The sequence below is a fragment of the Podarcis cretensis genome (assembly GCF_951804945.1).
Source record: "Podarcis cretensis genome assembly, chromosome: 9".
Lineage (NCBI taxonomy): Eukaryota > Metazoa > Chordata > Lepidosauria > Squamata > Lacertidae > Podarcis > Podarcis cretensis.
This window is the reverse complement of record NC_137178.1, coordinates 5304124-5323894: the sequence shown is the minus strand read 5'-3', so window position 1 is coordinate 5323894 and position 19771 is coordinate 5304124. Positions and strand designations below refer to the sequence as shown.

Below are 19771 nucleotides of genomic sequence, written 5' to 3'. Positions count from 1 at the left end.
CTGGACTGCTAGCATTCATGGCGTCCGTCTCTCTCAGAGACCAAGAGAGAACAACAAGTAGAGCTCCTCCCTCCTTCCACACGTCAGAATGGGAGGCACAACTCAGAACAAAATTAACCCAGTAGGTTCTGAATCCCAACACCCCCTCTTGCCTCCATTCCTGAGGTGATTTGTGGATGTACCTTTGCAGACCTCTGTGAGATCAATCCCTTCCCCAATGCCTTGCGCCCTCTCCTGGCGTTCCTGTCAGGCATCTGTGGAACATCCTCACAACTCTCAGATTCGCACTGTGCGAAACTTACCCACGCACCTGTGGCCTGATACCTCTCAGGTGGAATTCCCTTCGTTGTGCGACTGGACCGCCTGGGCACAAACTCAGGCACTTCCTCTGACTCACTGTGGTCAGCAGGTGTGTCCTCTGCATCCTGGGATTCCCCCTCTGACTTAACGCGTCTTCGAACCCTTGGAATTACCCTCACAGGAGAACTAGGCTCACTCTTGGGCTCTCTTTTTACAACTTGTGGAGATGCCCCATCCTGCTCCTGACTTTGGTCAGTGAGCTGATCGTCATCAGCAGACTCAGCCCCTGGCTCTCCTTCCTCCTCATCAGAACCTTCCTGCTCTGAATCAGAAAGACATTCTGAAAGAATATCGCGTCTGGCAGGGGTCTTTGACCTTTCCTCCTGCTTACAGAACTCAGCGTGTTTACTGATCAGCAGCTTACTCTGATCACCTGACGGGTACGCAAACCTCCATGCACGAGCCGTTGGCTCATACCCACAGAAGATCATTTTCTGGAACTTGGGTTCACCTGGCCCTCGCAAAGCTTCAGGTACCGGCACCGAGGCCGTTAATCCGAACTCACGGAGGAAGTGTACCTGAGGCTTCCTCCCGTGAAGCATGAAAAACGGTGTGTCTCCTACCACTGAATTGTAGGACCGATTCCAGGTGAAGCTCACATATTTAACTGATTCCATCCAAAACCTTGAAGGTAACCCAGAATCTGACAGCATCACCTGTGCAGCCTTAACCAGAGCCTCACTTCTGAGCTCTGCCACCCCCCTCTGTTGAGGAGAAGTCACTGTGTGACTTATCCCTTTCTTGTGAAAGAACTTCTGCAAAGCAGACCCAGTAAACTGTGAACCTCTGTCACTAGCAATTTCCCGCACCTTCGTGGAGAACCTTAGTTCCACCTCCTCAATCCAACGACTAATCAGCTGTGCTGCATCTTCCTTGGATTTGAGACCATGTGTCCAGGTGTTCTGCGAAAAATCATCCTGCAGCGTCAGCAGAAACCTGGCCCCTCCCAAACTTGGTTCCTTCATGGGACCCAACAGATCTATGTGCACAAGATCAAAAGGTTTTGTGGTTACCCTCTCCACCCTAGGGTAACTGCACCCTCTTACCTTTGCCTGTCTGCAAGCCTGACAATCTAGGACTCTTGCACATTCCTCAATTCTACAGCCTTTGCAAACCTCAGGTAGCACCTGTAGTTCTTCAAGACAAGCATGTGCTGTCTTCTTATGCCACGCACAAGAACATGAAACATGAGTGGGAACTGTAGCACGCAGGGCTTGTGCCTTCTCAACCTTCCCCTCACCCTCCAGAGACGTTTGAAGAATGAAGAGATCATTCTGCTCCTTTGCAACTCTTACCAGTTGCTTCCCTCCTTTGGAGATTGTACAAAAATCATGTTCAAAGCAAACCTTAAACCCCTTTTTCAACAAATAAGGCACAGATAAAATACAGTGTTGCACTCCTGGCACAATGCAAACTTCCATCTGCTCCTGCAAAACAGAGAAAAAAGCATTTGCAAAGTTAGTCACATTTTTCTTTGTCCCATTTGCAAACTGCACAGTTTTCCCAGCCGGAATTGCCTTGCAATTCCACTTCTCGACTGCAGGGGTCTCTGGGATCAGGTTGCAGTTTGCTGCTGAGTCGATTACAAAGCGAAAGTCAGTGTGTCTCTCAGAGCTGTCCTCAAACAACGCCATACTGGCAACAAATGTCCCGCTGCCCCCTCTCTTTGGGCTTCTGCAGCAGTTCTCTCTGGTTGTCTTGGCAACCAACTCCCCCTTGCTCAGGACCTTGGCAGCTTCCGTAGAAGTAGCCTCCTCCGTTGCCTTGGAGACCGGACTGGTCTCTGCGTTCCCACGCGACTCTTTAGGCCTTATCTTCACTTTGTCCAGGTGGCCGACCTTGGAACGTCTAGCTCTCCGCAGCTTCCCAGCCTTTGGCTGAGGACGACAAACCTCAGTGGAAAAATACTGCCCAGGGCTCCTTTCAGCTGGCCTGGCCCCCCTTCTTCCGGAAGAGCCCTCTGTGCCAGCCCTGCCCTCGCTGAAACTGCGTTCCACTTCAGCACTCACAGTGGAGAACTTTTGAAACTTGCCTTTGGAATTCTCAGCCCCCCCGACTTGCACCTCAGGGACTGGGGCTACAGCCATTTCCAGGCTCTCCATGACTTCTCCAGGGCCCTGGCCTCCTGCTGAAGTTTCACACAAACTTCTCAGCACCTCCCAGGCAGCCCTTGCTGACTTTACGCCCTCCAAACTGGGCAAAAGTGATGCGTGTACACATGCTTTCAGCATAGCAAGCTCTCTCTGCATTCTCTGCTGGCTATCTTCAGGCAACGCAGCCTCAAAGCCTGTAATGTCTGTCCCTTCAGGACCTGGATTCAGGGGAAGTGGCTCTTTCTGGCTTGCATCCCAAAGCCCAGTAACCAGAAACCAACCCCTTACTCTTCTGGACCAGGTTGCCCAACTTCTTAAAGTGAGCTTTTCAAGCGGAACGTCCTCAAGGACCTGGCTGTCTGCCATTCTCTCCTCTTCCCCGGGGCCCCAGCTGCTGTACTCACGTTTCACCAGTCAGCTCTCCGGCACCCGATTCTTCAGCTGCTTTCCCAGCTCTCAGCTCTCAGCAACTCTTGCCTCTTAGAAGCAGGCAAAACACAGAACGCAGACCTCCGCTTCGTCTAGCGTCCTCCCAGCTCTTCAAAGCTGACTTCAAAGCTCACCGGCAGACTCTCAGCAACAGTTTTATTAGCGGTAATTAGGTCTCCCATAACCTGTGACGAAATCTGAGATAAGATCTTTATTGGCTAATTACTTTATGGCCCAATTAGCCTCAGGTATTGTGGTCCGGCACACTTCCCAGCTCAGCCAAGCTGCGCAGACCTTCTGCTCTCCGGTTTCGCCTTGCAGAGTAAAAACACAGCGGAACAAAAAACTGTTGCGGTCTGCTTCAGATCCAGACAAACACACCAAGCACTGTGTGTCCAAATTCATCAGTTCTTTATTGCAACAAATATTTACAGCTCAGCATTTCTCAGATTCTCCTGGACTGCTAGCATTCATGGCGTCCGTCTCTCTCAGAGACCAAGAGAGAACAACAAGTAGAGCTCCTCCCTCCTTCCACACGTCAGAATGGGAGGCACAACTCAGAACAAAATTAACCCAGTAGGTTCTGAATCCCAACAGCTATGAGTTGCTCCTCGAAGTGAATGCACGGTTTTAAGAAAAAGGAAACAAACTTGCAAGACAAAGGAAACAAACTTGCAAGACGTTTTCGTCTTGCGAAGCAAGCCCATAGGGAAATCCGTCTTGCGAAGCAACTCAAAAAACGAAAAACCCTTGCGTTTTGCGAGTTTTTCGTCTTCCGAGGCATTCGTCTTGCGGGGCACCACTGTATTACTTCCCTTAGGGGACGCGGGTGGCGCTGTGGGTTAAACCACAGAGCCTCGGGCTTGCTGATCGGAAGGTCGGCAGTTCGGATCCACGCTACGGGGTGAGTTCCCGTTGCTCGGTCCCAGCTCCTGCCAACCTAGCAGTTCGAAAGCACGTCAAAGTGCAAGTAGATAAATAGGTACTGCTCTGGTGGGAAGGTAAACGGCGTTTCTGTGCGCTGCTCTGATTCACCAGAAGCGGCTTGGTCATGCTGGCCACATGACCCGGAAGCTGTTCGCCGGCTCCCTCGGCCAATAAAGCGAGATGAGTGGTGCAACTGAGATGAGATGAGTCCGCAACTGGGCCTAATGGTCAGGGGTCCCTTTACCTTTACCTTTACCTTTATGACTTCCCTTGATCTGGACACTGTACCTCTTTTGAGGCAACCTAGAATAGCATTAGGGTTTTTTGCTACTGCATCACACTGTTAGCTCATATTGTTGGGTAACATCATATCTTTTGGCCTGGAAGGTCCTGGGGTGAGTGGAAATGGGTCCTTTGGACAGCTGTGCTGGCTGGACCCAGTGTCAAAAAATACCTGGAGGCAGTAGGTTAGCAAAAGCTGAGCTAAGCAATGAGGAATAAGGTCACATGGCTGCTACTTTGCCAGGTTGTTTGATTTAGCTGCATTTGGAAAGCTTTCTTCATGCACCCTGACCCTCAGGACCCTCTTTTCCCTCTTCCTTTTTTTTTGGTCCCAACAGCTGAAGAACTTGCTTTTTAGTCACTGAAAAAAGTATATGGGCCCCAAAGTGTTTTGGGAATGCAGTTAGCCACCTTTAAAAAGCCCTGTTGCTTCCTGAACGTTTTCAAAACCTTTGGCTGTCACCACCTGGGAGGCACAATTTGAATGCATTGCCACCAACTTTTATTCAGTGGGACGATCTGTGACAAAACTGATGGAACTGACCTGGAACTTCTAATGAAACCCAAGCCTGGAATGGTCTCAAAGCTGGGTGGATGGATGGGATTTCTGAAGTTTAGATAACTCTGCTGGCTTTGGTGCCCCACAAGGAGTGTGTTCATGGCTAGATCTACGATGTTGTCTCTTTAGCAGAATTGTTGATTCATCTTGTATATGTTGTGAAGGAAAAAGTGTACCCTTTTGCTGTCTCTGTTAGACTCCCATTGCTGCGTTTGAAAATTGCCCCAAGGATAACCCTGCCTTTTACTGTAACAAAAAGACGAGCTGTAAGAGCTGCAGCCTGGATCAGAACTGTCAGTGGGAAGGTCGGAATCAAGAATGCATTGCTTTGCCTGGTATGTTTTCTCCTTGAATGTAGCATTCACATATGCTTCTACCCTTTCCTTTTGCTCCCAAATGGAGAAGAATATCTATCTGTCTGCCTGCCTATATTTTTACATTGCTTTATTGCACTGACATTATTTTTAACTAATGCCATTAATTTGATTCTGAATTGATTTTAGAATGTATTTCAATTAATTGATTGTGATTTTATGTAAATTGTGTTACTTTTACTGTTGTTAGCCACTCTGAGCCTGGCTTCGGCTGGGAAGGGCAGGATATAAATAAAATTTTATTATTATTTATTATTATTATTAGTGAGTTAAATAAATGATAGTATATTGATGAGTTAAATATATATTTTTGTGAATTGGAGATCCTTGTAGGCACCTGAGTCCCTGTGGGTGATCACCATAAGCGAGGCAAGAGTGAAACTTCGGCCCCTCTTTTTTTACAGAGAACATCTGTGGGGCCACCTGGCACTTGGTGGGCAACTCTTGCCTGAGACTCACGCAAACGAAAGATAGCTACGACAATGCAAAGTTGAACTGCCGGAGCCACAATGCCGCTCTGGCGTCGCTCACCACCCAGAAGAAGGTGGATTTCCTTCTTAAGGAACTCCAAAAAACACAGTCATCGGTGAGTGATCCGTAATGCCCTTTGAAGTTGCGTCTGGGTGGTCAGGGAGGCCCTTGCGCATTAATGCTCAGGTTGAGTTGCTCCATTTCAAAGGGAGCTGTTGATATTCATATTCCTCTGTGAGGTTGTAACCAAGGCTAATGTTGGCATCTCAGTACAATGTTATGTTTTTGATGTTAATCCCCCAAAAGCAACTGCTTTTGGTTTTTGACTACTTTAGCAGTTGAAAGTTGGGGCTTACCTGGCTTGGTTCCATATGCAGAGAACCCACACCTAGCTATCTTGTAAGACCCAACTACCCATAATCTTATTAGTGTGGGGCAGTTGTGACACTGTGCTCTCTGTCCCCCTTGGGGCACTCACGGTGCCACCCCCTCCCTTCCACCTAGGCTTGCCATTATGTCTCTGACAAGCTGTTGTCTGGTTTTAGGGCTCCATTTTAGCAACTGGGTTTGACTGTCTAGTATGCTTATAGCTATGAGACTTGCCGCAATTAGCATGCGTGTTCGTTGAAGGGGCAGAGAGCTAGAGAAAGAAGCCCGCGATAGGATGAGGGGGTTGCGGAGAGACACAAATGACCTTGTTTGCGAACTCAGCAGCTTGCTGCCTCTCACTTGCACCCTGTTCGAATCTCGGCAGCCCAGAGACCATTATGCGTTAAACAAGACCTATCCCTTAATAGAAAGCATATTTTTGCTCCTTGAAAATGCCCGTGTGTCACACGGTGGCTGTGTGCTCCTCCTTAACTCTCATACCGCCCTCCTTCCTCTTAGCCGAAAGCCCTGACGCCCTGGGTTGGGCTGCGGAAGATCAACATATCCTACTGGTGCTGGGAAGACATGTCTCCCTTCACGAACACCTCACTCCAGTGGCTGCCTGGGGAGCCGAGCGACATTGGGTTCTGCAGCTACTTGGCGGTGCCAAACAACCAAGGGCTGAAAGCAGCAACATGCATCAACCAAGTCAATGGCAGCGTCTGCGAAAGGCCTGGTAAAATATCTCTTGGTGACGAACATGTGTGGAGACCATTGCTATTGGTGGCATGCAAATACAAAATGATGCATTAGTGTTGGCTCCTGCTTCCACAATATTAGAGTTGATTTATATCAACACACTGGACTACCATTTCAAGGGAAATGGGCATACCGTATTTTTCGCTCTATAAGACGCACCCAACCATAAGACGCACCTAAGTTTTCAGAGGAGGAAAACAAGAAGAAAAAAATTTCTGAATCAAATGTTGTTGAAGAGGAAGGAGGAGGGAGGATCAGGCTAAGGAGCCGCCAGTCCAGCCGCCCCTTTGGGGAAGCTAGATCTGCTGGCCACCTAGCAGCATTGTCCCTGCTTGGGGGAATCGGAGGAGGCGGGCAAGATGAAGCGACACTCTTCAGTGAAACGGGAGGAAGAAAGGAAGGGAGCCCTTATGGAGCCCCTTCCTTTCCTCCTCCTGCTTTGCTGAAGAGGCGCTGCGCTGCTCTGCTGAAGTCAGCAGAGCAAGAGGGAGAGCTGCGCAGCACCTCTTGGTCTGCTGGCTTCACAGAGAGGCAGGATGAGGGACGGAAGGGGCTCCGTAAGGGCTCCCTTCTGTCCCTCATCGTGCATCGCTGTGAAGGCATCACAACAAGAGGCGCTGCACAGCTCTCCCTCTTGCTCTGCTGGCTTCAGCGATAGCTCCATAAGACACACAGACATTTCCCCTTGCTTTTTAGGAGGAAAAAAGTGTGTCTTATAGAGTGAAAAATACGGTAGGTCAGTGGTAGAGCATCTGCTTCATCTGCAGAAGGTTCCGTCTGCAGGTTCATCTGCAGGTTGAATTCCTGGCATCTCCAGCTACAGCTAGGAATGTCCCCCGTTTGAAACTCTGGAGAGCTGCTGCCTGTCAATGTTTGAAAACACTGAGCTAGATGGATCAGTTGTCTCACTCAGGAACGTAGGAAGCAATGCAGGAATCTCAACTAAAGCATCCATGACTGGTGGCCATCCAACCTCTGCTTAGAAACTTCCAATGAAGGAGAGTCCACCACTTCCCGAGGGAGTCTGTTCCACTGTCAGAGTGGTGATAATTTACTTTTGTAGAGTCCTTTGACACCACCCCACTGCTGATCAAAATGTGAGCTCCAGCTTTTAAACTCTAGGGAGCTGTGGTTGATCTTGAAGAACCTTGGCGTTCCTGAAGAGTGTGACCTCAAGGGGAAATTAAATGGATAATCAGGCACCGGGCTGAACTCAAGAGCCGTTTTGAATTGTCCGGGTTGCAGAAAGAGGTCTGTCAGCAAGAGGGCTACAGGAGATTCCTTAATGGATAAGAGCTTTATTAGTAAAGAATGGGAAGGACCACAGTGATGCTGACAAGAAGCAGTGTCAGGATTCGGCAGCCTTTTGGGGGTTCGGGGGGAGAAAGTTGGATTCTTTTCACCAGCAATGTAGTGTTACCTTTGGCTTCAAGGTAGAAGAAAAGAAAAAGGCTTGTAAATGTCTCTTATGGTAAAAGCTGCTTGCACTAATCCCTTTTTGTTGTTGTTGTTAAATGTGCAGCCAACCACAGTGCCAAGCAGTGCCGTACCCCCTGTGGCTTGAGAACGGTGTGCAGCGAATGCACCAGCAGCAACTCTGAGTGTATGTGGTGCAGCAACAAGAAACAGTGTGTGGACTCCAGTGCTTATGTGGCCTCTTTCCCTTATGGCCAGTGCATGGAATGGCATACCGTGAGCAGCTGTCCACGTAAGCAACCCCTTGGCTGATGGGGATCTCAACAGTTGTTGTGCAGGGGCAGTTCCAGAAAGGGGGTGGTATCCTCCAGTGGTTCCTGCACCTAGTATATTTATGCACAGGCTGCGACTATTTTGGGGCCATCCAATTGATGTGCAGTCGCCGACAAAGGGTCCTTTTGGACCTGGAAGATGGCAGAAGGGGGGTATAACGCGGTGGGGTGTGTTCATATGTGTTATGCTACACACACAGGGCCTGGGAACAGAACCCCTGCATGAAATGGTTGCTGCCTGTATTTTACGAACTGCCCTGAGATCTATGGAGGAAGGGGGTATACAGATTTTATTATACTCTTCTGTTGGACTGGAGAAGGAATTTTACTCGTATGTGTGCTCATTGTAGGACTGAGGACAACAGGATCCCAGAGCTGCTCTCCAGATTAACAGGGTGGCTGTGGGCAAATTGCAGAGGTCTAAATCCAGAGGAATATGTTAGGATCCCCATACTGAGTAGGACTTTTGAGGCTCTCATTTGTCTGCATCCTGCCAGGCTACTGCCTCCAGCCGTTAGAATTCCAGGTGAAGCCCCCAACACCAGTTTTCCTGCACAGTATTTACTGGGCTACCCAGATGCAACCCAGGCCCTGTTTTAAAATTCCATTCATCTTTATTTATGATTGCATTATTGATATTTGGAAAGTCCTAACCTACAAGGGAAAAAAAAATTCAGCCCACTTCACATTACGCTTCCCACTTGCTGTTTGGAAAGCAGGTTGCAGGCTGTAGTTTGCTCATTCAGCTTTAATGGCAAACTCTGACTTCTTGGAGCCAGCCTGGATCGAAACAGAATGCGAAAAAGGCAGTGTGCAAGCGGGAGGATGTTCAGACCCCGGTGTGCTGTTGTTGCATGTGAACCAGCCCAGGATGTGAAGCCTTAAAGCACTGGTGGGCTTCTTTTCTTAACCTGGAAGTTCTCTTTATTTCCTCAGCTGAAAACTGTTCTGGCTACTTCACTTGTGGGCACTGTTTGGAGCAGCCTGGCTGTGGCTGGTGTACGGATCCCAGTAATACAGGCAAGGGGAAGTGCATTGAAGGCTCTTCCAGAGGTCCATTGAAGATGCCGCCTTCACCTCCACCAGCAACAGGAAAATCCTACCAAGAGCCTATCCTCGATGTCAGCATGTGCCTGGCTGAGAACAAATACAACTGGTCCTTTATTCACTGTCCAGGTGACTTATTTAGGAGTGCACATTTGATGTGGAGATCAGTTATCTCTTAAAACCCTTAAGTGATCCTCTTGTGTGCCCAGTAGGCAGGGGCAAGAGGGTGGATTTGTTTAATCTTTCAGTGAATGTGTGCAGTTTCTTGAAAATGGAACCAGGTAATGGTGCCTTATTCCTGAGTAGTGCTGAGTTGTTAGCCGTGTTAAGAGAACTTCAGAGAATGCAATCTTACGTTTATAATGTAGAGGAATGTGAGAAGTCTGCCACTCCATTTTCTTGTTTATAGTGTTTTTAGTCCTCTCTTTAGTTAAAAGACTCCATAATAAATGAGTTACAGATAGGTAGCCGTGTTGGTCTGCCATAGTCAGAACAAAATAAAAAAAATTCCTTCCAGTAGCACCTTAAAGACCAACTAAGTTAGTTCTTGGTATGAGCTTTCGTGTGCATGCACACTTCTTCAGATACCTGAAGAAGAAGTGTGCATGCACACGAAAGCTCATACCAAGAACTAACTTAGTTGGTCTTTAAGGTGCTACTGGAAGGAATTTTTTTTATTTTGTTCATAATAAATGAGGCAGTCCTTGCCCCCAGTTTTGCAGCCTAAAATACATGTTGCAGTAGGAAAGGCAGAGGGAAAAGCAAATTCAGACAACAGTTCCTAAAGGTATGAAGTTCTTAAAAGGACCACGTCGAAGTTCAACAGTTGGTGGGAGAAGAGGAGCCCAATGGATCTAATCACTCACCAGAGCTGGCGCAGCAGCCCTGCAGTCCCATATCTTCCCCTGCTGCAGCCTTATGGGAAATAGTTAAAATAATATAGAAATAGATATAAGGGTTAATGTCACCTGAAATTGGGGCAGGGAATAGAACAGTTTATTAGAATGCAAAGCTTCTCTTTCTTGGCTGGTTCTTCTTTTTCTTTTCCTTTTTTTTTGGGGGGGGGGAGGAAGAAGAGTTGGTGTTGTGAAAGAGCAGAGAAACGTCCTAGTTCTTCCAGTGATTCATGATTGGCTAGGCTTACTGTGACCAGAAAGAAACTAGTGCCCTTATCGATAGTTTTCATATACTGATGTCAGCACATAGCTAAATCTGATTTGCTAGATTGTGTTGTGATTTCATCACATCCAGAACAGGAGCCCAAATTGGCTGGAGAAGAATAGAGGTGGTGGGATTTCTCCCAAAGCAGAGGCCATCAAAGGAAACAGTGGCTGCAGATATCAAGCAGTTCAGCACTGGCAAGATATGAAAGGGGACACAAGTGTTTCAGATACAGAGTTTCAAACATAATTTTGGGTTTCGCCTCCAGATTATGATGCTCCCTTGAATTTTGTGCTGTGTAGTTAGACAAGACAACACGTATAAATGCCTTTGTCTATGGGCAGATGAGTCAACATAAAAAGAGCAAATTTCTGCATGTGCTCCCTCCATTAATTCTAATGTCCATTAGAATTATTTGAGTACAGATATAGGCGATGCACAATCACCTGCGACGCCAGAGAGTTTCTCCAGCACAGTTAAGTGCTGAGTGTTGTGGCTGCTGAATGTGTGCACTCCAGTCCACCCTGGGAAGGGGAGCCCTGCTGAGATGCTCTGGTGATTATCCTGGATCGCTGGAAAGCAAGACCACCTGGTCTGGTGTGTACTTGCTGTTACTTAGCCTAAAACGCCAAGCAATCAAAATTGTGGTGACAAATAACGAGATGGATGGGAGAGAGCGAAAGATGTGCTGAGCGTCCCTTTTTGTTTTCTAGCCTGCCAGTGTAACGGGCACAGTAGATGTGTCAACGAGAGCATCTGCGAGAGGTGTGAGAACCTGACGACTGGCAAGCACTGTGAAACCTGCATCTCCGGTTACTATGGAGACCCCACAAATGGAGGCACCTGTCAGCGTAAGTTGGGTCCTCCATCCATCTTCCCCACTGCTGAACAATTGCATTTCCTCCCCTGGTCCCCATTTATTTTTGCCTGACCTTTTTTTTTTTAACAGCTAGTATGCAGGCCATAATGATCAAGGCTGTGTGTGGACTGTGCAACATTCTGTGCCAAGAAAACCTATTTTCTGCAATTTGTAAATTGCGCAAAATGAGCAAATTTACACGATTTCACTGAACGCTATGGTTTTGCTTCTTTGCATAATTTATTCGTGTTTTGCCAGGGCACTGAAGCCATCGAAGCACTGCGAATTTTATTCATCTAGCTTTTTTGGGGAGAATTCAGCAAGTTTCACTTACATACTTTCAAGGCTACCTTCCCATCCTCGAGGGGTGGGAACCATTTAAAAAGCGAAGTTAAGATTACCAGAAAGCTGAATTCTACACTTGATACATATTCTGTGTCTGTTCTGTGCTCTTACAGAATAATTGATAATTACCAGTGATAGAACTGTATAACATCAGTGATATTTTATTACATCTGTCATATAACTGAACTTAAAGAAGCATTTCACAGGGGTATGGATCATAATATTCGTTGTGGCAGGTCTACTTCAAATATGAACCAAAAGTCTGAGCAACACGTTTCCCAATCATTGACTCATTTAACAAAGACATTGAGTCTGTAGAGATGATCCCTTTGCCATTCATTCATGCCTGAAATTTGATAAAATCTTGCTTTCCTCCTCGCCTTTTGCTAAGGCTGCTGAACTACCTTTGGTTTTAGCTCTCACCCAGGGGTTGTCTGTCTGTCCGTATAGGCAGAGAGATGAAATTCAGGGTACTACTCAATCAATTGCAGTCTTGCAAATTTGTGCAACAAGCAGTATTTTGTGTCCTGTCATAAATGACATAAATGCGCATTCAAGGCATTTAAGCGAGTGGGAAGCCACTCACAATGTGAACATCTTAATTGCTTGTTAATTGATCCATCAGTATTTATTTTACAGAGAAAAAAAATCTGTTTATCTTGCAGCTTGCAAGTGCAATGGCCATGCTTCTATCTGCAACGCAAACACAGGGAAGTGTTTTTGCACCACAAAAGGAATCAAAGGAGAGGAGTGTCAGCTGTGAGTCAGCCTTTCCATATGTCCTTTTTATTTTCCATTCATTGTGCTCTTGATGGCATTGGGGTGGTTCTACACACTCCTGCCTTCAATACTGTTTGTGCCCACAAAAGTTTCAGGGCAGTCAGACTGCTTTGTGAGCAATCAGTGCATGGCCCATAGAAGAAGAGAAGAAGAAGAAGAAGAAGAAGAGTTTGGATTTGATATCCCGCCTTTCACTCCCTTTAAGGAGTCTCAAAGCAGCTAACATTCTCCTTTCCCTTCCTCCCCCACAACAAACACTCTGTGAGGTGAGTGGGGCTGAGAGACTTCACAGAAGTGTGACTGGCCCAAGGTCACCCAGCAGCTGCATGTGGAGGAGCAGGGAAGCGAACCCGGTTCACCAGATTACGAGTCTACCGCTCTTAACCACTACACCACACTGGCTCTCTACAGAAACCTTTTCACGCCACAAATTTTCCAACTTGGGGTGTGGGATCCAGCTTTTGATGCACCAGAGTGCTGGGGTGCCCTCTCAAGGCACCAAATAAAATCCACTTATTTGTGTTGTAGCCGCTCCTGTTGATGCTGGATAAAGTCGTTCCTATGGGGTGGCTTTTGTGTGTGTGAACGAGCAAAGGTTTCGCGCGTAATCACAGCCTGAGCATAAAAAAGAGAAAAGCTTAAAAATCAAAGTCCGGTGGCTTGGCACCAGAGCACAGCTGACTTTCATTTGGGGCCAGAAGCGAAGCTCATGTAGCTGTACCCCCCCCCCCATCCCCGGCTTCTCCTTGATGCCATGTGGTGGCATTCCTGTTTCTTTTTCTGTAGACATGCACATTTTAGCACAGCCACTGCAGCCTGATTGCAATAACACAAAAAATGTACAAATGAAAGCATGGTGGCTCCATAAGTCCCTTGTATCTACGGGACCGCCTCTCCTGGTCTGCCCTGCAGAGGACCTTAAGGTCCATGAATAACCATAGTTAGAGGTCCCTGGGCCCTAAGGAAGTCAGACTATCTTCGGCCAGGGCCTTTTCAGTGATTGCTCCGACCTGGTGGAATGCTCTGTCCCAGGAGACCAGGGCCCTGCAGGATTTAACCTCCTTCCATCGGGCCTGTAAGACAGAGCTATTCCACCTGGCTTTCAATTTGAATTTAGCCTGATCTTTTATTCCCCTTCTTTTCCTTCCCCCTCCCCTTTTATGAAGACCCCACAGCTAATTCTCCCCTGGCCTCCTCGCTGGCCCAAATAGGACTAATTTACCCAGCTAGCTCTGGGGATTATCTAATGCTTATTTCCCCTAAATTGATTTTTGAATTTTATTGTTATTCATGTTTTTATACTGTATTTTATGCTGCTTTTATAATTGTCTTTTAAATTTGTTGTTAGCTGCCCTGAGCCCGGTTTTTGAACTGGGAAGGGCGGGGTCTAAATATTATTATTATTATTATTATTAGGCAACCAACCTGCCCCCAGGGAATAAAGGGCAGGTGGAATTGGGGGTGGTGTCAACACCCAACAATGGGACGGGTGGAGTTAAGGGAGCTGGGCATGTTTAGCCTGGAGAAGAGGAGGTTAAGGGGGGATATGATAGCCATGTTCAAATATATAAAAGGATGTCACATAGAGGAGGGAGAAAGGTTGCTTTCTGCTGCTCCAGAGAAGCGGACACGGAGCAATGGCTCCAAACTACAAGAAAGAAGATTCCACCTAAACATTAGGAAGAACTTCCTGACAGTAAGAGCTGTTTGACAGTGGAATTTGCTGCCAAGGAGTGTGGTGGAGTCTCCTTCTTTGGAGGTCTTTAAGCAGAGGCTTGACAACCATATGTCAGGAGTGCTCTGATGGTGTTTCCTGCTTGGCAGGGGGTTGGACTCGATGGCCCTTGTGGTCTCTTCCAACTCTATGATTCTATGATTCTATTCTATGATTCTAAATAGTGCGTTCAATAATGAGGGAGCATTATATATAGATAACCACTTCAAATGCACTATTAATGCATCAGTGGCATCTTGCTGCACACGCCTGCAATAAAATAGAGGACTGGATGGGGTGCGGTGACAGGTTTGGGTAACATGGTTGAAGCAGAATGTGTCATGGTGCTGTTTTATTTGGTGTCATGCACTGATGGAGGCAGCAAAGCTTCTGAATGCCAGGTTCTGGAAGCCACAAGAGGGGAGAGCGTTTCTGCTGTGCCCATATCCTGCTTGTGGGTTTTCCATGGACATCTTGTTGGCCACTGTGAGAACAGGGTGCTGGACTAGGCGGGCCATTGGCCTGATGCAGCAGTCTGTTCTCGTGCTATAATATTGATAACAACAACAACAATTTATTATTTATACCCCGCCCATCTGGCTGGGCTTCCCCAGCCACTCTGGGCGGCTTTCAACAAAAGATTAAAATGCAGTAATGCATCAAACATTAAAAGCTTCCCTAAACAGGGCTGCCTTCAGATGTCTTCTAAAAGTCTGGTTGTTGTTCTCTTTGACATCTGGTGGGAGGGCATTCCACAGGGCAGGTGCCACTACTGAGAAGTCCCTCTACCTGGTTCCCTGTTACTTGGCTTCTCACAGTGAAGGAACCACCAGAAGGCCCTCGGCACTGAACCTCAGTATCCAGGCAGAATGATGAGGGTGGAGACGCTCCTTCAGGTATACAGGACTGAGGCCATTTAGGGCTTTAAAGGTCAGCACCAACACTTTGAATTGTGCTCAGAAACATACTGGGAGCCAGTGTAGGTCTTTCAGGACCAGTGTTATGTGGTCTCGGTGGGCACTCCCAGTCACCAGTCTAGCTGCTGCATTCTGGATTAGTTGCAGTTTCCGGGTCACCTTCAAAGGTAGCCCCACGTAGAGCGCATTGCAGTAGTCCAAGAGAGAGATAACCAGAGCATGCACCACTCTGGCGAGACAGTCTGTGGGCAGGTAGGGTCTCAGCCTGTGTACCAGATGGAGCTGATTCTTACACTGAACGTTTAGCCGACTGTTGAGATTAAACCTGCCCAGGCTTCTTCAGCTCAGAAAAAGAAAGCAATCCTACTTTATAAACATCCTGTTTTTAAAATCTGATCCGTGGATATACAGAACTAAGATCTTGCTCTTAGTCAGGAGTCCTATGAAGTTACTTGCGCGACACAATATACATTTTAAGAATCTATTCCCACCACTGCTTTTAAGATTTAGTGAGCTACAGGGTTACGTGATTGAAAATTATTAGATTTGAGTAGTGGGTGTGTTTGCTTGAACACTGTTTTGTCAGCACTGAAAGTCCATCCACCAGTTGAGAGACTCTGGGAAGGGGTAAAAATGTTCCCCTACTGAAGAAGCAGGGTCACGAATAGCCCATCTGTCCTCAAAGACATCACGCTCAGTACATAATGTATTATTGGCTGTGATAACCAGGGTGACCAGTCTACGAAGCATTGCTCAAACTCTTTAATTGGCTTTGTTTGCTCTGAGAGATATCGGCATATAACCAAATCTGATTGATTATGTAGCATTATGACATTAGCATGTTTGCGTTTTGCTGCCCAATTGCCTGGAGGTCACTCTAGAAAGAAGCTATAAGCAGGAAATGAAAACTGGTGCCGTCTCAGCAGCAGTACATGGGAAATAATAGCAGGAAATTGGTGCTAGAAAAAAAATCAAATAAATGCCTACATTAAGATCGTGTTGTAGAATAGCAGACCTGTAGATCTGGAAGGGACCACAAGGGTCATCTAGTTCAATGCTGTGCGAACAGGGATTTGGGGTTTTTTTCTTATCAAAAGTAGAAAGTACAGAAAACTATATGGGGTAGGTAGGAGTTTCTGTTCTGCTTGGAAAGCAGTAGTTTTGACTCTGCAATATTATTAAAAACAGGAAACATTTAGTACAGCCATAAATGCTACCTCCTTTTTCAGAGCGGATGGGCAGAGTACAGTGGTACCTTGGGATAATAATAATAATAATAATAATAATAATAATAATAATAATTTATTATTTGTACCCCGCCCATCTGGCTGGGTCTCCCCAGCCACTCTGGGCGGCTTCCATAAAAACCAAAAATACACTAAAATATCACAGATTAAAAACTTCCCTGAACAGGGCTGCGAACGGGATCTGTTCTGGAGCCCCGTTCGCATCCAGAACAGAACGTAAGACGTGACAGCACGTCTGCGCATGCGTGGGTCACGTTTCGCCGCTTCCACGCATACGTGTGACGTCTTTTTGAGCGTCTGCGCGTGCGTGAGCGGAGAAACCCGGAAGTAACGCTCTCCGTTACTTCCGGGTTGCTGTGGAGCACAACTCGAAAGCGCTCAACCTGAAGCGTATTTATCCCGATGTATGACTGCATTGATGATGATGATGATGATGATAATAATAATAATAATAATGATGGTAGATGTGGATAACCCCCAGTTTATTACTACCTTTTAAACATATGGTCCAGTAGGGACTCCAGACAGGCAAAAGCCTTTAGTCCAGCTACCTGGCAGAGGGAGGAATGACCCCTCTCCAGATGCCAGTTGAAGGATAGATGTGTCTTTCAGGAGGCTGGATCCCTCCGTTGCACAACTGCTGGTCCTGAAGGGTCCAGGAACAATATATCCACCCCCCTCCTGGTTTCTCTTTTTGATGCTCAGGAAAAATAAACTGTTTCTGCTTCAAACAGTTTCCATGCTCTACAAAACATGTAGTGAAACAAACCATCATTTCCCTAGCTCTCCACCGCCTGTGGTTTCTTGTATTGCTTATTCCCAGCTAGCTTCTTAGATTATTTTAGGCAACTTTTAAAGTTAGTGGCAAGGTTCTCAAATGTGTTCCAAATTTCAGTTTCATTACTCTTCCACCGGGTTTGCGTCGCCTCTGTTGGTCCCGAGTTGTTTGTTCTTTCGTCTCTTTGCATGCTGCTGTTTTATTTTTAATAAGAAGTGGTTTTCTTCCTGGTTCATGCTGGATGTGACTTAAAAGAAAAGCAAACAAACAAACATTACAATTTCAAGCTCAAGGGAAAATTAAGGCAGAAGGTCAACATTGCTCATGCTCTTTCTTCTAGGTGTGAGGTCGAAAACCGATACCAAGGCAATCCTCTCAAAGGAACGTGCTACTGTGAGTGAAAATGGTTTTTCTTTTGCCTGTATGTAAACTTGGTACTTGTACATCATCAGCTTGCTGCAAATGAGCTCAAAGGCATATAAAAAGGAGAGAACAATATGCTGCTTTCTCTGTTGGCTGTTGCTTATTCTGGAGCTGCTCTCTCTCTCTCTCTCTCTCTCTCTCTCTCTCTCACACACACACACAAAGTCATACCTTGGTTTTTGAACAGCTTAGTTCTCGAACGCCGCGAACCCAGTTTTGGCTCCCGAACGCCGCGAACCCAGAAGTGACTGTTCTGGTTGAAATAGCAAGCTTTAATAGTTGACAGCAAGCTTCTCGTAATAGATACAGTGGTGCCTCGCAAGACGAAATTAATCCGTTCCGTGAGGCTCTTCGTATAGCGGTTTTTTCGTCTTGCTTAGCGGATTAGCACTATTAGCGGTTTAGCGGCTTTTAGCGGATCAGCTGATAAGCGGCTTATCAGTGGATCAGCTGATAAGCGGCTTAGGGCTTAGGAAAAGGGGGAAAAAAGGGAAAAAACCCTTCAGGAACTCGCAAGACATTTTCATCTTGCGAAGCAAGCCCATAGGGAAATTCGTTTTGCGAAGCGCCTCCAAAACAGAAAACCCTTTCGTCTAGCGGGTTTTCCGTCTTGCGAGGCGTTCGTCTTGCGGGGCACCACTGTATCTGTAAGAAGCTGGTCTAGACAGTTTGGTGGTGCAGAGGCCTGTTTTCGCGGCCCATGACATTCAGAAAAGCTGTGCCATATTCTGTCCATAAAAATACATTTAAATAAAGATACTTAGAGATATGTGTAAGGGGTTGCTGATTTCTTCTGAAGCACCCTGGTCATTATTTTTGCCATTGGATAAAGGATAAGGATCAAAACCCTCCAGTGGAATTAATGGTGTATTTTTTATTCAGTGCGCGCGCACGCAGGCACACACATCTCCACCCACCTCGCATTTGTAGATGCTTGAAAAGAAGTTAAAAGTTCCAATCCTGCCTGTGGGCTTGCAATCTAATAATAAAGTCAAGTCACATTAATGGAGAGGCTGTAAAAACAGAAGAGGGCCGGTTGGAGCGAGCAGATACGTGTTAAGGAGGCACTTGAAAGCAAAAGAGCGAAAAGAAAAGAAAGATAGCTGTGCGAATGCAAACAGTTTGTTTGCCTGAGCCTATTTTCACCCCACCTTTTCCTCTAATAGATGGTAACAATGCAATCATAAACAATTTAAAACGATCAAACAAGGCATTAAAAACCAATTAAAAACTAAAATGCAAACAGAGCGGCAGATAAAAACTAAATGAAGGATTAACCAGATAAATTAAATGCCTACAAGAACAAACAAGACTTAAGGAAGTGGTGAAAAGCCAGCAGAGAAGACACCAGGTGTTGCACCGTGACCTGAACCCAGCCTCCTTGCGCATTCCCACCAGACAGAGCATAATGGCGGTGCATGCAACATACTGCAAAAACAGCATTCCGCATGTGTGTAGCGTGAGGTTTTTCCAGAGGCTTCCCTTGTATTATTTGAGTCATGCTTCAGGAGCCCATTACTATTGTCATCCTTGCTTCATTTCCTGAGCTGAGATGTAGAGAGCAGGTGGCTAGATGCACTGGGTTGGGCAAAACTAACCTGGGGGCTCTCTGGTCTGTAATCTTGGCTGCTGCCTTGCATCTGCTTGCACTCCCCCCTCTCTGCCTTTCCTGCTCACCTTCAAGAGCCAGCCGTGCAACAGGCTCATATTTATATCCTAAAGGTAAAGGTAAAGAGACCCCTGACCATTAGGTCCAGTCGTGACTGACTCTGGGGTTGCAGTGCTCATCTCGCTTTATTGGCCGAGGGAGCCGGCGTACAGCTTCCGGGTCATGTGGCCAGCATGACTAAGCCGCTTCTGGTGAACCAGAGCAGCGCACGGAAACAACGTTTACCTTCCTGCCAGAGTGGTACCTATTTATCTACTTGCACTTTGACATGCTTTCGAACTGCTAGGTGGGCAGGAGCAGGGACCGAGCAATGGGAGCTCACCCCGTCGTGGGTATTCGAACCACCAACCTTCTGATTGGCAAGTCCTAGGCTCAGTGGTTTAACCCACAGCGCCACCCACGTCCCTTATATCCTATGTCCCTTATTTATATCCTAGCAAGTAGCAAACTTCCTGCCTAG

General features: G+C 46.7%; 2 protein-coding genes across 4 annotated transcripts in view; both read left to right on the top strand.

Annotated features, from left to right (window-relative positions):
* Positions 1-19771, top strand: part of ATRN (attractin) — a 167000-nt gene that overhangs the window by 80932 nt on the left and 66297 nt on the right. For all 3 annotated transcript variants that reach the window (XM_079990677.1, XM_079990678.1, XM_079990679.1), the window contains exons 14-21: positions 4847-4985; positions 5429-5610; positions 6384-6600; positions 8146-8331; positions 9308-9547; positions 11293-11430; positions 12449-12542; positions 17560-17612. In XM_079990677.1, coding sequence (XP_079846803.1) covers positions 4847-4985; positions 5429-5610; positions 6384-6600; positions 8146-8331; positions 9308-9547; positions 11293-11430; positions 12449-12542; positions 17560-17612 — 1249 coding nt within the window. The remainder of the gene's footprint in view (positions 1-4846; positions 4986-5428; positions 5611-6383; positions 6601-8145; positions 8332-9307; positions 9548-11292; positions 11431-12448; positions 12543-17559; positions 17613-19771) is intronic.
* Positions 1-19771, top strand: part of LOC307224190 (kyphoscoliosis peptidase-like) — a 281232-nt gene that overhangs the window by 238086 nt on the left and 23375 nt on the right. The gene's annotated exons all lie outside the window — the stretch shown is intronic.